The sequence below is a fragment of the Aythya ferina genome (assembly GCF_964211825.1).
Source record: "Aythya ferina genome assembly, chromosome: Z".
Classification (NCBI taxonomy): domain Eukaryota; kingdom Metazoa; phylum Chordata; class Aves; order Anseriformes; family Anatidae; genus Aythya; species Aythya ferina.
Window position 1 is genome coordinate 2,008,421 of NC_140299.1, and position 17,620 is coordinate 2,026,040.

Below are 17,620 nucleotides of genomic sequence, written 5' to 3' on the forward strand. Positions count from 1 at the left end.
AGTCCATCCAATTTTTAGGCTCTAAACGTGCTATTTTTGTTGAGTTTCATTAGTACCTCTGCACAGCCCGCTTGAGCAGAAGCATGGCAGGAGCTTTAGGATCATTGCCCAAGTGTCTTTCTGTTGGATAAACGTGGCTGTGAAGGTTTTAAGTCTGATCTTTGACTTGACCTTGTAAAGCAAAGCGAAGTTGAAGGTTGGAAGGTTGAAAACCCTGACGTTGCACTGCAAGAGCTCTTTAGGGATTTCCAGCACGGTGTTTTTTAAGGATTTCCATCGTGATGTTCTCACTGTGGCTGTAGGAAAATGAGCTGAAGGTGGCAAAAATGAACAACCAGCTCTAAGAGCTTGCTTTAAATCCATACAGTGCTCAGCAAGAGAAAGAGACTCTGCTGGACCCACTCGTGATTTTTCTGGCAATTTCTGGCAAGTGGGTGATTTTCTGGCGAAAAAATTCAGACCAGCAGTGGCACGTGGGGTTTGGGGTGAATTCAGGTCTAGGAGAAACTGTAGAAAAGCCAGGAGCAGTTCCTTCAAATGACATTGTGGCAGGAAATGTCTTCCTAAAGGAGAGGATTTTCCATTCCCTATAGATGAGTTGAAATACATGGCTCCTTCGAGGGTCATGTGTAATCAAATTTATTCTTCCCTTGTGCCAGCTTAAAAAGTTGTTACGTGGAGGAGCTGGTGTGTAAAAGCTGCACGTGGTGAATTCCCCCTTATTAGGAGTCCTTTATAATGGATAAAGAGAGTTTTTAGTTGCTGCTGTCCTAAAATGTGCCCAGCCAGCTGTAAGATAGGGCTGGAGGATGGGAAACTCCTTGTTTATTCTCCTGGGGAGATCCTGGTGGCAGGTGTGTTTCTGAGTTATGCACATGCAACAAAAAGATCAGTGAAAAATGTGTTTTCTGGGGCTGGGGGAGTGGGAACAAAAGCACTGAGAAGTCCTTGCACTGACTTTGTGCTCCTACCAGGAGCAGAAAGCCTAGTTTGATTTCTCTCTCCTCACATAGCTGGGATGCTCTTGAATTTGTAAGCTCATCATTAAATAAGCTTCTATAGATGGTGTTGTGTTTTTTTTTTTTTTTTTTTTTTTTTCTATCGAGGACCAGAAATAGAATAGGGAATGAATTGCTGTCACAGCAGCACTAACCTCGGATTTATGGAGGTTCACCCTTCTAGCGCTGCTGTCTAGGCATCTTCCTAGATGCCTACAACGAGCCTTTGGAGTTAGGAGTGTGGCTGACCTGCAAGAAAAGCAAGCAAGGCTTCTCCAGCAAAAAAATCAAAAACCATTTGGGTAGAAAAATCAATTGATGCCTTGCTTCTTCCCCTTCATCTGGCCTGACCAGAAAAGGGTTCAAAGTGAGTCAAAGCTTGAGCTACCCAGCAAGAGTTAAACCCTTCTTGGTGAAGATTTCCCATCGTGTACACGCTCTCCAAACTTCTTTTAGAAACACTTAACTGAAAAGCTTGAGCCGTGGTTGATGTGGACGTGGAGGAATCGCTGGATCGAACGCATTTCTTACAATTTTTTAAATGACAGATGGCTTTAAGTACCTGAATGTGCTCTGTTAATGATGGTGTTTGTTCATCCAGGAGAGGGCTGGCTGTCCAGATGCCAGATCAGCTCTTCTGTTCACACCTCTGCTGCTATTTATAATCTGGAAGGATTTATAATTATAACACCCGTTTCCTATGGAAATAAGGTTTGCACAGCTGTGCGAGCTACACGCTGTATAAATTGCATGAACTGCCCCCATCCCCCTCAGTGGCTTTCAGATTCATTAGCCAAAGCTGCTAATGAGGTAGATATCCCATAGTTAACAAGAAAGCTGTGGGATGGGCCAGAAGGCAGAGGGGAGAGAGAGGAACCCGAATCTCCTGGGGGAGAGGTTGTGCTGTTGTAGACGCTGGAGAATCCCCACGGAGCTTGGTCCCTAGGGAAGGGGAATCCACGCCAGACACCGAGCTAGAGGCTGTCTAGCTGCCCGAATTTGTTATTCCTCTCTCTTCTACTGACACAAAAAGCAAAGGAGCCCTTCAGTTGTCTCAGCAAAACATCAGCGCTCACGCATCTTTATTCGGGGGGAGCGGTTGGTGTAAAACCTGCACGGCGTCGACCCCGTCTGTCAAATGCCAGCAGCTGACAAGATAGCAGGGAGAGAAAATCCTTTAACTGCAAATGTGATGGGGAAAATTACGGGCTGGGTGACAGAGGAAGATGCAGTGGGAATTCAAACCCGAGGGGATGTTGGCAATGGGAAGGGCCGTGTAAGACCGCACCTTGCGGCTTATCTAAGGACAGCCAGAAATGAATTAAACATTGTGGGGTTTTGTGGTGGTTTCTTGATTAAGAAAGAAAAGGAGTAGAGAGGAAAAAATATGTTTGGGTTCTCTACTGGGTTGATTTTGTGTTTAGAAATAATGCCAATGAATAATGCCAATTTTCCTCTGTGTCACCACATGAGATTAAATAGCACCAGGCTATTGATTGCAGCAAAAATCTTTTCTGAAGGCTGATTTGGGCAGGAATTGATGGGTCAGCTGGGATCACCAGCACGAGAGGCATCTTAGAAGCAGATGAGGCAGTCAACCCATTGCTCGGCAGTTTCGCTCAATCTTGTGATGGTTTGGTGTTTTCCAGAGGCAAGAGCTGGAGTCGGAGAATAAGAAGCTGAAAAATGAACTTAACGAGCTGAGGAAAGCTATCGCAGACCGAGCAACCCAGAACAACTCTTCCAACGATGTTCAGGACAGTTATAATCTCTTGCTGAATCAGCTGAAGTCGGCCAACGAGGAGCTGGAAGTGCGGAAGGAAGAAGTGCTCATCCTGAGGTCGCAGATAATGAAGGCGGCCCAGCAGAAAGAGCCGGGCAAAAATATGGTAAAGGAGAGGATAACGGGATTTCTCTTGCCTTTTCCCATTCCGGGAAACATTGAGGTGATCCCGGTGATGTTTTGTGACAGCCAACCTATTCCGCAAGGAAACGGGATGGTGGAAAATGGTTTCTGGACCAGATTCTGCTCATGTGATGCTGGTGCAGTTGTGGTGTCTCTACTGGCACGTAGGCAAGGGAAGAGTTTGACCCTTCTCATGAAGGTTTTTTTGTTTAGAGCCTGCTCTGACCGAAGGGTGCATTTTCTGAAACTCTCACTTGGGTTTTTTAATTCACCACTTTATCCTCCCTTGAGGTTTTAGTGTGTTTTTGTGTTTCGGGCCACACACGGGCACTCCTTATCTCCCTTCTGGGTTCTCTTCATCCTCCTTCCATCTTCTGATCCTTGCTGTTGTCCGCTTGCACGTACGAATTTGTAGGAACCCTCTAGTCCGAGGGATGCCCCGAGGGAGCTCCGTTACTCGTGGGACTTGTTCAGTTTTGGGGACCTTGAGGGATGTTCAGGAGGTCACACTGCTGTGTTTTTCGTGTTGAATTTAGGAGACCATCACCAGCCCTGCCAGCTGGCCCAACAGTGACAAGCACATCGACCAGGAGGACGTGATCGAGGCCTACCAGGGGATATGCGAGACGAACCGGTAAGCGCGGCCCAAACTCTTCCAGCAGTTTGGAGGACTGAGGAAAGCGTGAGAGATGGGATCTGGTCCTAAATTACCAAAATATTTTGGAGAGTTAGCAGCTTCTGGGTTCTGTTCTGGGGCTGGGGACAAGGACAGGCTGTAAAGATGGGACTGAAGATGCCGGTCTCCTCATGGGTGAGGTGCCCTCATCTTTGGGCCAGTGCCTCCCCAGGGGAAGGCAGGTGTGGGACGGGTGGAAAAGCCAACGTAGAAGTGAGCAAAACTGGATTTGGGCTTGTACAGGGGGAGAACAAAGGCAGGGATTGTGCTGCCAGGTTAGGAATCTGTTTGAAGAGCTCCTGAGTGGGTGTTTTAAGGGAAAATTTCCCTGTCTCTGAGCCTCTTTCCTATCCCTCTGGCTCAGCCCTGATGTGGGGAGAGCTGAGCTTTCCCACTCTTCTGCTTCTGTGGCTGAAAAAGTCAAGGAAGCAACAGGTAAAAACCAAAACTCCTCTTCCACTGCATAATTAGTAGCAAGAAGGAGGATTTGGAAAATTTGATTTACTCATTTCAAGCAATTCCTCATGCTGTGCTGGGAAGGAATTTGTCACCATTTGTCTGTATGGTACCAGAGGGTTCATACTGCGAGGCATTAAATCAATCCCTGCCACCATCCAGGAGGATATAAAGTAAAAAGATAACGTCCTGCAAGAAAGCCAAATTACTTAGATTAAACTGCGAGGTCATACGTAAAGTAAATGTTTATTTTACTGCATGGGAATTGAATCTTTATCTCCTTTTCTTTGACAAATGCAGATATTTCCTACCCAATTTGCATTCAGCAAGGTATTTGGGGGACATAACCGTTGTGGATGAATGGCTTTTAACAAACGCAGGATGCTTTGCCACTTTGCAAACTGGCTGCAGTAGGTCGTTAGCACACCAGGCTGGGAAAGGCCGTGACTTAATTAGGATTGTATTCGTGCCTGTATGAATATGAGCCGAGACGCGCCATCTATGAACGTGACATGAACAATTATGAAGAGCTGCGTAATGGTTTTGGAACTTGGTGGACACAAAAGTGCGACGGGGAATCGTTTGTGTCTTTTTTTTTCCCCCCACTTTGTTGCTACTGAATATTTGTTTCCCTAAAGTGAACTTGCTGAGCAATCTTTTAGGCCTCCTGCGGAGTCGGGATGGTGAGATTGATTTAATTTGCAGACCTGACTGCTGCAGTGAGGATGGAATCAAGCTCAGAAATCACCCGAAATGCTCAAACCATCTGATTTCCCACGATGCTAAGAATCTCTTTTCCTTGCAAGTGCACGAGTGAGCTGCAATTTAAAAATTCATGCGATGACCTTGGCAATTTTTCATCTCTTGAGGTTTCGGAGGGGAAATCTGCAGTCTCCAGGCTCAGTTTCCTATTACCCTCGTTTGCCTTTAATGTGAAGCTGGGCTGGAGAAACAGCTCCTGTAACATGGTAGCAGTAGCTCGAGGTATGATTAGCGAGGTTTTTGGTGGTGATTTATCCAGCGGCTTGTAAATCATCACCAGCTTCCCCGTGGTACGGTTCCCTGTGCATTTGTTTGGATATTGGGTAGGTTTGTAAGCTGTAGGCTGGAGCTGATGGCAATAAAAGAGACGAAAACAAATGCTCAGGGAGCACGGGCTGTTGTTTTGGGGGGATATAAATTAACATTCCCTCCCCCCAGCACCAGTCTGGAAGAAAAAAAAAAAAAACAACACACAACTGCTTTCTCTTTAATCTTTATCAATAAATAACTATTTTGAGGAGAAGCTTTTCTGGTGGGATTGCAATTCTGAAGTAGGACTGATGAGCAAGAGCCACTTTTTCAGTGAGTATTTCCATATTTTTTTTTTTTTAACCTCTTGCTCTCACCCCTAACCAAAGGGGATGCTCTCACCACTGGGGCAAACCTGTGGGTCACTCCTAGCTTGGAGTCATCATATCTCAGCTGTTTAGGCTGGGAAAAACACTTTATTTTGGGGAGCATGCCAAATTTCACTGAATTCACCGAATGCCTGATTAATCTGGGAATTTAAATGCAGCAGGAGGAAAAGGGGAAGAGCTGCCAGGTGCTGCTAACCCAGCCCGTGGAGCGGTTCTGTTTCTCCCTGCTGCTCTCGAGGGAAACCCTTTGATGCCAGGTCAAGGGGAACCTTGAATTAAAAGCAGCCTTTTGTAAATTCAGTGAACTCAGCTTTTTTTTTCCTCTTTTTTTTTTTTTTTTTTGACTTTCGGCAGCTAAAGAACAAAGCACCAAGTGAGCTTCCAGCTAATTTTCTGCTTTAATGACAGAATGCAAACCTCCGTAGTCCCTTTGTTCCCCCATTTTAGTTCTTGGGATCTTTCTTTCAAGGCTGTTTGATCTCGCTGGAAACAGGGAGCCTCCGAAAGGCCAGGCGATGATGTTAGAGATAACCGCAGCGTGCACTATTTTTCTGTTCAATCCAAAACAAATTTGCATTTTCAAGTGAAATGCCCCTTCCTCTTAAGGTGATCATGATCTGAAGAGGATAAAAACGAACATCTCTGGGGTTTGGTACACTCGCATCTCCTTCAAGCTACTTGCATCAGGCCACACAGAGGCTTTGTGAAATTTTTGGAGGAATGAGGCTTTGTGAATTGCATCCTTTCAACTCAGTTCAGGCTCGTCTGAGCGAAGCATTTAGCATTTTAGGAAATAATTACGGCACGTGCACTAATTAATCCAGTTAGCAAGGAAGGACCCCTAATGACTTTTAATGCCTCAGTCGATACGAACGTCTGGGAGAAGGGAATCTCAAGGATGTCAAAGTCAGTGCCACGTTGATGAATACAAACCAAAGCTTATTTCCCAGGGCAGCTTTATCTTAGTATAATTGCACTCTCTTGAATTCCCAGGCTGCTGACTTGTAACGCAATCTGAGGACTTTTCCTGGGTTTTTGCTTGTTTTCCGTGTCTAAATCCATGTTCTGTTAGGATCATCTGGACAACCAAAGACCTGGCTAATAGATTAATGCAAACCAGACCAATAAAACTTCCCCCCCATATCTGTCAGACCACAGATCCTTTCGGAAACCTGCGATGTATGGGGAAAAATGGGGTTTTAATCAAAATTCATACATATGGCTTCACCAGCTGGATTGGCCAGAAGAGTTGGCTGGTGTTGAATTGCCACTCCAGGACAGCAGCAGCGAGACACCTCCCGAATCCTTTTGTGGCAGTGCTGCAACACCCCAAAACCTTTCTAATTCCCCATATGGGGCTGATTAATGTCCATTATTGAGTTTTGTATCAGTGAGTGTGGGTTTAAAGGCAGAGTTTTCCTCGCCAGGGAATGGCACCTACCACAGCTCTTCGCAAAACAGGAGATGTGTATTGCCTCAATTCTCTTTTTCTCTGAAATCTCAGTGATATGTTAAGCAATTTTTTATTATTATTATTTCCAAAAAGAGAAAATATTGTCAAACTGGAGTTGAAACCGAGCAAAATCTTGGTGTAGGAAGTGCACCTGGACAGGTTCACCCAACCACACTTATTTGAAATGCGTTCGACGCCTCATAAAAAAAGAGAAATGAGTTCCCTGCCTTTCTGCCTAGATGGATGTGGGGAAAGTGGATGTAAGAGAAGCTGGGGAAACAAATATCCAAAGGAGGTTTGGATCCAAGGCTGCCCTGAAGAAAGGCTGATGTGTTTGGCTTGATGACTGAGAAAACCCTTGACTGGAATAGAATTTATTTTAGGGTACAGAAGGTCTGGAAGAGAAAAGGGGTGAGGTACCCACTTATGAGTGAGATGTTTTGAGTAGGGCTGAGTGAAAAACCCCAAAATATGTTAGGAGGTACATGAGCAAATAACCCGTCCCTTTAGTCCTCGGTTTGGCTTTGCCAGACCCGTGGAGAGGTCTGCAAGAGTTGAAGTGGTGTAGAAGTACCAGCCGGTGTTATTTTGGGGTGATTTTGAACCTGGCTCCTTAAAAAATTGTGTCCTTAAAAAATAATAAAAAAAAACAAGGGTTCTGCTCTTCTTCCCCTTCTATTTCAATTGACCTTTTGTCTCTCTCTGTCCTCTTGTTCCCTTTTTTTCTGTCCTTTATTTCTAGCAAGACTGAGGACTGGGGTTATCTCAATGAAGATGGAGAGCTCGGCTTGGCTTATCAAGGTTTAAAGCAAGTTGCCAGGTCAACCGCTTTCTTTTTTTTCCCCTCTTCTTCCTCTCCCCCCTTTCTCTTTCCGTCTCATTTCTTTCTTTTCCTCTGCCTGTTGCCTTCTGTGGGAGCAGCTAGAGGGGGAATATATGAAAAGGGGGAGGATCCGAGACCCTCCTCTAATTTTTAAGAGGAGATTGTGGCTGGGCACAGCTCCTGGTGGTGGCTGAGCTCTCAGTTGGACTCATTGGGGCATGACTTGAAACCTCCACATCTCCTGGGGATGCTGGTGCTTCTCAAAGGATCTCTTATACCCAAGCTGATGGATGTTTGGGAACACAAATGGTAATTAAAGCAAGGCAGGAGGACTCATGGGGTCTTCTTCTGGTTCGATGCGGTGCTCCGAAGAGCTAATAATTAGCTGTTAATCAGTCTGTAGGGCAGTTAGGGGGCTCCAAATCCATGATTTTCATAAAAAACATTGAACGAGCTGATTGAAAACACTGTTTAGAGGAAAAGTCGTAATAATCTTTTGTATATCATCTAAAGCAGTCCCATCTAGAGAGATGGGGGTAAAAGCAGGCAATAACGGGAAAAATAAGCGATGATTTTTTTACTTTTCAAAGGAGGAGCCCGAGTTCATAGAAGGAACACGTTCCTGAGGGTAGCTCATGGTTAATCCGAATGCGCACGAAGAAATAAAATGAAAATTAGATGCTTGATCCTTATTCCATAGCGGGCCTGTATTTTCCGAGCCTATTAAGGACATAAATCCTGACAACATGATTGCAAGGCTGGGTGCGTTATTGTCTCTGTTTTCACAGTTGGAAAAGATCCTTTTGTATCTCTGGCTGGAAAATGGGGGTTGCAACTGGCTTTAAAAAAACAACAAGTGTAATAAAACCCTACAAAGAAACACGCTTAATAAGGAAGTTCTGGGATTTTTTTTCCCCATTTCCCATCTTCTTTCAAAACTGTTTAATCTCCCGTCGAGTAAATGACAGATTCCTGTGAGTTATAGCCATACCGCCCCCTTTTGTGTCATTTTTATAGGGAGGTTGACTGGAAACATCTCCCATCTTGGCTGATTTTTGAAGGATCTTAACTCAAACAGTGGATACTGCCACGATACCGAAATAAATCCCTGATGGCTTTGGTCCTTTTCTCAGGTTGCTGGAAGCACAGCTCCAGGATCAGAGAAGAGAGCACGAGGAGGAGGTGGAAGCTCTGCAAAACCAGGTGGAGGCGATGAAAGAAGAGCTGGAGAAACAGCAGCAGGCTTTCCTGCAGACCCTGCAGCTCTCTCCAGAGGCTCAGGTGGAGTTTGGACTCCAGCAGGAAATCACACGGCTCACCAACGAAAACCTGGTAAGAGACTGCTGAAAAGAGACACGAAACACGAAGGGGAGGCACCTGGGGGTCTTCCAACCCTCCTAAACCCTCTGCAGGCTCCTTCAGCATCTCCCCCTGGTGCTGTTGGTGCTCTTTGGAGCATCCATACCCTTGAGCTGTTTGGTGTCCAAGGCTTTTGTCACTCCTGTGTCCTTTATTCTTTTTTTCTGAGCCTGCCTCCGTGTGGCACTGCCTACCAAAAGACACCACTGAAGTTGCTGGTGGCCCCTCCGCTCTGTAATTAGGCACTAAGGCAACGTCAGCCTTTCCTTTTGCTTCTAGCAACACAATTTTCCTCTGTCAAAACACTCGTATCGTGTGTTACTGATACACAGAGCAGCCTGTGAGCTCCTGGCTGCTAGTGACTCCAGCCTCAAACTCACCTCAGATGACTTGTGCTTGTTCTTTTGATTTTTATTTTTAAATCCATTGCGTCTTCCGTTTTCCAGGATCTTAAAGAGCTGCTGGAGAAGCTGGAAAAGAATGAAAAGAAGCTGAAGAAGCAGCTGAAGATTTACATGAAGAAGGTCCAAGATTTTGAAGGTGAATTGGGTGGGGGGAACAGCGCTCTGCTTTGGCTCCTTGGAGGCTGCAGCTTCCCTTTCCTTCCCCCCGCTCTCTGTTGATGCTGTGATAAATCACAGAACCCCTCATCTCTGAAAACGAGGCATTAAGGGAAATTAAGCTGAAAAACTGGCAAATTTCCACAGCTGGCACAGCTGCTCTTTGTCAGTGTGCTTTGCATGCAGCCGGCTGATGTTTCCTCATATACATGCGTGCTGGTCTCTTCCGTTTTATTAACATTTTATGGGTGCACAGAGCTTAATATTGTGCCTTTGTGGCACTTAGTTTGGCTTTACAGCCAGCCTGAAGCTGAGATGCTTAGGTATTTTTCATTGCCTGCCCTTTTTTTTCCTCCCCCTCCATGAAAATGATGCATCAAAAAGTTTCCCGTGGGGTTACCGCTTACCACCTTCTAACTGCAGCCTTGGAAAATAGCAACTGACTTCATCTTTTACACTTTAGGTCTGACTTCTGGGCTTTTTCTTTCGCTCGGTAGACTGGTAACTCAAGATTTTGTAAGTCAGGACCCGCTTCTCTAAATTTTTATAGGTCTGAGTTAAAGGTTTTATTGGAAGCTTTCTATAAAACACGCTGCTGCCTGCTCTAAGGCCAATGAATTTTGGAGACTTGGGCCAAGATGCTTTACAACTAGTCCTCGGTCACCAGATGCTATGTTTCACCCTCATTTCACCCTCCTTTCTCCTTGCAGCGTCCCAAGCCATGGTCCCGGAGGAGAGGAGACAACACGAGCGTAACAGGCAGGTTGCTGTCCAGAGGAAGGAGAAAGATTTTCAGGGGATGCTGGAATATTACAAGGAAGATGAGCCCCTCCTCATCCGAAACCTCATCACAGGTGAGGAGTTTGCTCTTGTCTGGCTCCTCCTGCTCTCACCAGGGAGAATTTGTAAATTTGACATCTCAAAACTGGCCTGTTTTTTCCCCAGTTAATCTTTCCCAGGGCTGTGTGTTTATGGTGATGACAGTTTTGGCAGGCAAAGCTGTGTGTTGCTTTACCAAGCAGTTACACTGGCATGGATACGATCCTAAGGGGTAGAAAAAATGGAAAATGAAAAAAAAGGAGGCTGTAGATCTCAGAGTGGGCAGCAGCTGGTGAGCTTGAGAGAGCAGCAGAGAGGGATGCAAGTTGCAGAGCCAAAATCTTAGCCTCCTCGGGGCAGGGGAAGAAGAGTTTGCCTGGGATCATCTGCTCAGGTGTTTCTGCTTCACCTGGCATCAGCGAATTTTAAGAGGGTTTAAAAATCACTATCAAACCTTCTAGATCTCAAGCCCCAAGCAGTGTCTGCTACCGTTCCCTGCCTTCCTGCCTACATCCTCTACATGTGCATCAGGCACGCGGATTACATCAACGACGACCAGAAAGTGCACTCCTTGCTCACCTCCACCATCAATGGCATCAAGAAGGTGCTGAAGGTAGGCGTTGGCTTCCTCTGTCTTAAAATGGTTATAAACCACGTCAAAATGTCGGATATTCAGCTCTCGTTGTGGTTTTGAGATCCAGTCACGCTTGAAACGATAGTTTCAAGATCTAGGTGGGGAGACCCCAAGCTGTTTTGGCTTGCCATGCCAGCTGCCCCCGTTGAAGAAGGCTCTGACGTGTTTTTCGTTTTGCTCCCCCAGAAACACAACGATGACTTCGAGATGACGTCCTTTTGGTTGGCGAACACGTGTCGCCTCCTGCACTGTTTGAAGCAGTACAGCGGCGATGCGGTAAGGAGCTCGTAGCTGCTCTGAAATGTTTTGGCATTCCTGCCAGGGGTGGCGTTCGGGTCCCCTGGCTCTTGTGGCTTTGCTCTGGCAACGATTTGGGGTCATCCCATCCTTTCTTCTACTTGGATATGATGCGAGGCTGCTCCTAACAGAAATTCATGGACAAGATGTTTCGAAGAAGAAACCAGCAACCTCGTAACCTGCATTTCCAGGACGATACCCAAAAAACTTTGAATTTCAAAGCCAGTTGTGCTATTTGATCTGTCAGAACAGAGGGTTTCCTTCTGGTAGGCTGCTCTTGAAGGCTGTTTCCCTCAGTTTGGTAGGTCCCACAGCTTTTCTTTAACCAAGACTTTCAGACGAGGAAAAACGTTCCCAATCTTGCAATATTTTTTTGAGTGTTTCTATTGCTTTTTCCTGTTCAGCTGGTTCAAAATAACAACACTCAATCACACCGTAAGGTTTCAGAAGGAAATCCTCTCATTTCTTGCCACCGCCGTGTTTCACGTTTCAGTTCTTTCCTTTATTTATAGCCATACCTGATCCCTTCTGACAAAATCAGATCATCACAGGCCTCGTGGTACGTTACACGCCGCCATCCTTATAGCCGTGCGCTGTTGGTGTTAAAATTTGTAGCATCCCCCAGTGCTGTAGTTTGTCATTCAGTCGTGACTCGTGCTAGATGATGCATTGAGCAGTCAAGCTTTAAGAATAAAGATAAATTGAGAATTTAAAGCAAAGTTGTCATGCAACCAAATGAAAAAGTCAGATCATTCACATGATGATGACCTCTGAGTCCTCCGGGCCTCTGAGGTTTAAATGAAAGAGTGAAATTCGTTAGTTAATACTCAATTTATGCTCTAGTTTGCCCTCTTCTGCCTAGATAACAACATGACATTTAAACAAAATCCTGTTCCAGAAAACAGCAGGGAAAAAAAAAAAAAACACTTTAAATTTCACATTTTTGCCATGATTTGCTGGGTCAGCTGAAGCAGCTATTTACAAATCCTTTTAGTATAAGCCTGAGTTTGAAATCCACCTGATTTTTTTTAAAAAAAGCACTCTTATTAGTGAAGAAAACTGATGTGTTTTGAGTTGATTTTAGCATTTGCATATTGTATTTCTGCATTTTGCCAGTCAGCAAGCAACAAAGCGGTTGCATACCTCTTGCTTTGACCCCAAAATTGATAAGAGCACATAAACAGGCAATTACAGTGGCTGTGTTAATTGCATAACTGTGTCACACGTGCCTCTGCCAGCAGAGTTGGCATTAACGTGGAAGCCCAGAACTCAAGGCTACAGCTTCCATTTGTGGCATCAGAAATCTGCCGTGTTTTCGGCAAAAGGCAGGGAAAAAATCAGCTACGAGGGAGATTTCGGAGCTTCAAAACAGTTGAAAATGCTGTCAATAAACAACAGCACCTGGTTGTCTTTTTCTTGAATTATTTTGCAAAATTTTCACCTCAAAATAATCAGTCTCTCGCAAATAATTGCGACTCCCAGGAAGCAAATGGATTAGAAAAAATGTTTCTCAGGGGACTGCAGAGTCGCTTTTAATTTCATTTCTGTATTGAAATTAATCCAGATGTGGTTTTCTTTGATAAAGGTAAAATGAAAAAGTACCATTTAACGATGCTTTTTTGGCCCTTCTAGTTGTAATTTATGACTGAGATAATCACACGTGATTTATGACTCTCTACTTTTTTTCTATAATTGAGTTTAGAAATGCCCTCTGGTAACACATCTGGACGTGTTATGCTCTGAGGTGTTTTGTATTCATTAATTTTTAATATTTACGGTTATTTTATTGGACTGCAGAGGGCTGGAATAACAAAACTGGCTGTTTTCGTCATCTTCTCAGGTTTTTATGACGCAGAACACGCCGAAGCAGAACGAGCACTGCCTCAAAAACTTCGACCTGACCGAGTACCGCCAGGTGCTGAGCCACCTCTCCACCCAGATCTACCAGCAGCTCATCAAGGTGGCGGAGGGCATCCTGCAACCCATGATCGGTAAGTTCCCCAAAACGTTAGCTTTTAGGAGCACTTTTTTCTGTTTGTTTGATTGTTTTGCTTCAGTTAAATACCCCACGAGTGTTTTGCGGACCTTTGTGTGGTGCTAGCAAGACTTCTCCCCAAAGGAAAAGCCTGCAGCAGGCAACAGAGGCCTATGGTAGGGAAGGGGAAAAGAAAAAAGCCTTGGTTTGGAGGAGGTCCTCGTGTTTGCAGCGACCTGGAGTGGAAGAAGCAGACCTGAAAATAAGAATATGCACTAGGGAGGAGTTATTTTTATCCCCCAGTGATGGAAAATTGCTCCTTTCTTTCCGTTCGGGAGGCAGGGACAGAGGGGAGGTAGCGCTGGTGGTTCTCTGCGAATGGTCTTCCCCTGCAGGTTTGTGGCTGAGCTTTTTGTGGGTGGAAATACTTAAAAGCAGAGAGGAAAACAAATGAAAGAAGAGGATAAAGAACATCTGGTTTGCTTTGCAAGGGCGAATCAGTATGAGAAGAGTCATCTCCTCAGCTAAATCTGGCCTCCTCCTCGCTGAGCTCGTGGCGGGGGCTGTTCTCAGCACTTTCCAGCTCACAGCTGCTGGTATTTTCCTCGAGCTCACAGCCTCGACCCCTCCATAGCTGGGGCTCTTTCTCTTTGCCCTCCAACATCTGCATATTCCCTGCTCCTTGCAGAAAGTTGTCGTGTTCGCGTATCAGCTAGCCAGGCTAGCAGTACGTGGATCTGTTCTCCTTTCAGACCTCTAGGTCTGAATTATGATTAAATTATGATTAAATGCTCATCTCTGCTGTTTTTTTCCCCCTTTTTCAGTGTCTGGGGTGCTGGAATATGAGAGCATCCAAGGGCTTTCGGGCGTGAAACCGATGGGCTACCGCAACCGCTCGTCCAGCATGGAAGACGGCGACAACTCCTACAGCTTAGAGGCGATCGTTCGCCAGCTCAACACCTTCCACACCACCGTGTGTGAGCAGGGCCTGGACCCCGAGATCATCCAGCAGGTCTTCAAGCAGCTCTTCTACATGATCAACGCCGTTGCCTTGAACAACCTCCTCCTGCGGAAGGACGTCTGCTCCTGGAGCACGGGCATGCAGCTAAGGTGGGCCGAGGGCTCTGCTCAAGAAAATGTTGTTGATTTTTTCTTTGATTTGGTAAAGGGAGAAACTTCGCATTCAGCAGGGGGCTTCTGGAGTTGGCCGAAGTGCAAGGAATAAGCAGGAGTAGCTAAAAGCTGACCCCTGCAAACCTGCCAGGAACAGCTCATCAATATTTATTAGCGTAAATCTTCTCACTGTAATAAAGCTTCCTCCTCGCTGTAAATGATTTAAACCTTTCCTTCGCCAGCCTTTCCCCACCCAGCAGGGGATTCTTGGCGTGCTGCCTTTCAGCCCGAGAGTGGGTGCAGACAGATATTGAGCTTTGCTCTGGTTGTCTTATGCCACGTGAATCGCAAACATGCATCCAAAACCCCGATATGCCAACACTGCAAGATACCCTTAAGCCTTGTGAGTGATTTCTGAGATGCTGCGTCTCATCCTTCAGCTTGATTTTTATCTTTGTTGCATTCCCCCAGGTTTAACATCAGCCAGCTGGAGGAGTGGCTGCGTGGCAAGAACCTGCAGCAGAGCGGAGCCCTCCAGACCCTGGAGCCCTTGATTCAGGCCGCCCAGCTCCTGCAGCTGAAAAAGAAAACGGCGGAGGACGCCGAGGCCATCTGCTCCCTGTGCACAGCGCTCACGACGCAGCAGGTGGGGAACAGGAGGGTGCAGGGATCAGGGAAGATGCAAACCCGAACAAACCAGCCTCCAGTTTGCTCCTCGTACCCTGCCTGCGAGCAGGACGGAGCCCTTGGTGTGGGAATGCTGCGAGGCAACCTCTGAGCGCCCTGCTGGGCATTTTGTGCCTTGTAGAGTTTGGTGTAACCAGGGCGAGGCCAGTGATCTGCTGCAGAAACCACAGGGATAATCCAGCAGCTTGGGGATGTAGTGGGAAAACACCTGGAGATCATTCTTAGGCAAAAAAAAAGCTCTGCTGACTCTCAGTGTGAAGTAAACACTGCCTTAACCCTCTGTTTTTTTGGCAAGTGGAGATAAGCTGCGTGCTGAATATATTGTAAGCATCTGTTTACCGAGCCACCACGATGATACTTGTGCTGCCTCCTAGGCAAACAGGCATGCTGTAAGAGAAAATGTGCAGAGAAAACCATTTTTCCTCCTCCATACAGATTTGGATACCGTATTTCATCACTTCTGGGCAGACTTCTCCCAATTCTGCTCCTCAGTGAGGTCACGGGAGGTTTGCTCCGGCCATACCCGGACAAAATGGTAGTGGTGGAAAATTTCGGCTTCTTACCATTGCCTGTAATCCGATTTTGTTTCCGACAGATTGTGAAGATCCTGAATCTCTACACTCCTGTGAATGAGTTTGAAGAACGGGTGACGGTAGCTTTCATACGAGACATACAGGTAAAGCAGAAGGCTATGAAATGGAGGAGACGAGAATGATTTAATATACGTGTCGTTAGGAATAACTGGGGTGTTTTGTAACAGCTCTGCCTGCTGAATGTTGTCCTGAACTTAGCGCCGCGTTGCTCACTTGCAACGCCCAGCTTCAGGGTCATCCGGGCTGTTAATCACGAAGGGCTGAAGACCAAGATAAGCAGCGAAATTCCCAGCTCAGGCAATTTTGGGGCACGCTGGGACGCGTGGTAGCAAACAGCACGGGCCCACGAGAAGTTTTACTGGCAGAGCGAGGTGCCAGTGCGATTAGAATTAATTAGAAAATTAGAAATTATGAATTTATTTATAATTTTAAAGGTTTTAAACGTCTGTTTTCTTCTTCCCCCTCCTAGACACATTTGCAAGAGCGAAACGACCCCCCGCAGCTGCTGCTCGACTTCAAGCACATGTTCCCCGTTTCGTTCCCCTTCAACCCTTCCTCCATAACGATGGACACCATTCACATTCCGGCTTCTCTCAACTTGGAGTTTCTCAACAAAGTCTGAAGAAAGCCTACCTAAAGCCTTCGCTCGTACCCAGAGGCCTCCAGCAAAGAAGGAAAAATCGCAGGAGAAACGCGAGGAGCTCTTTAAATATGGACCAAACAGGTTTATGGAAGAGCCAAGAGAGTAATAAACGGATGCTAAAGTGTACAGTAAAAAAAAAAAGAGACCGATCTGTATGATTTCTTGGGTAATTTACAGCTCGGAATGAGGATACTTGAAATGTAGATTTATTTTTTACTGCTCGATTTTATGTTGGCATAGTTCGAAGCCCGTAACAACCTCCAAAAGCCCCTGAGAAAGAGAACGGTGAGGGGGAGACAAGGTATTTTGCTCTTCATAGGTGTCTGTGAAGGAATGACAGTGAAAAACTAAATCTGAGACACTTAGGCTGCCTTCAAGGACGCGTGGTTTGCCTAATAACTAGCTGGGGTGGATGTGCTAATAACGGAGAGACGCAACTCTGTCTCTTCTTGCTTGGAGCTGTGTGGCAAAAGTGATTTCAGAAGGTGCAAATACATACCAGTGACGCAGGCTGAGGTCGCACGTGTTTCCACTGCTGTGTGATTTGTCACAAAGATTGAGAAATTGTGTTAGTCGGACTCCGTATTGTGCATCTCTGACTTACCTGCTTCAGAGGAATGAAATAAATGGGCAGTGTGGCATTTTTTGCACAGATAAGACATGCCGATGCAGCCCAGTTTGATAATTAGGTCCTAAATCATGTTCAGTGGATTAGTCCTAGCCATAGCAGTCAATGGGAAAATTCTGTGTGATTCAAGCAATGTTTTAACACACACAAAAAAGAGTAAAATGTAAAAAAATATATATAATTGTAAACCGGTACGTTAGTGATGTAAGCCAATTATTTAAACAAGAAGATTTTGATCCTATAGCCTTAAACTGATCAAAACAGCAAGCAATCTGAATTCTAACCATTAGGTTTTGTTTGTGTGGCTTAGAAATTAAAACAAGCAAACCCTCTGACATCCCCAGGTAGGCACTGAGAGGGGACAGCTACTCCCAAAAGCAGCAATTGAATTTTTCTCAGTACGAGAAAGCATAAAACCACCAGGCTTTCAGAAAAAAAAAAAAAAAAAAAAAAAAAAAAAGGTTCAAGTTGGGTTCCTGGGGCTGAGAGATGCCGTAGAGCAATCCTGATTGCAGTCAGTCCACAAATTAGGACTACACTGGTCTGTGGGGTGATCCTTCTGCCATAGCTCAGCGTGCCAAAACGCAGCCAGGAGATTTG

At 45.7% G+C, this 17,620-nt stretch overlaps 1 protein-coding gene across 2 annotated transcripts in view; it reads left to right on the top strand.

Annotated features, from left to right (window-relative positions):
• The window catches only part of LOC311427556 (unconventional myosin-Vb-like), a 69,231-nt gene extending 52,019 nt beyond the window's left edge, over positions 1-17,212 (top strand). Inside the window, exons 28-40 of one of the 2 annotated variants that reach the window (XM_084504993.1) lie at positions 2,648-2,887; positions 3,441-3,538; positions 7,632-7,709; positions 8,846-9,044; positions 9,518-9,611; positions 10,342-10,485; positions 10,912-11,063; positions 11,271-11,360; positions 13,222-13,372; positions 14,181-14,466; positions 14,941-15,115; positions 15,752-15,832; positions 16,219-17,212. In XM_084504993.1, the coding sequence (XP_084361119.1) occupies positions 2,648-2,887; positions 3,441-3,538; positions 7,632-7,709; positions 8,846-9,044; positions 9,518-9,611; positions 10,342-10,485; positions 10,912-11,063; positions 11,271-11,360; positions 13,222-13,372; positions 14,181-14,466; positions 14,941-15,115; positions 15,752-15,832; positions 16,219-16,371 (1,941 nt within the window). In that variant the 3' untranslated portion in view covers positions 16,372-17,212. The remainder of the gene's footprint in view (positions 1-2,647; positions 2,888-3,440; positions 3,539-7,631; positions 7,710-8,845; positions 9,045-9,517; positions 9,612-10,341; positions 10,486-10,911; positions 11,064-11,270; positions 11,361-13,221; positions 13,373-14,180; positions 14,467-14,940; positions 15,116-15,751; positions 15,833-16,218) is intronic. The other variant, XM_084504992.1, reaches the window with a different exon arrangement.
• The last annotated feature ends 408 nt before the right edge of the window (positions 17,213-17,620 follow it).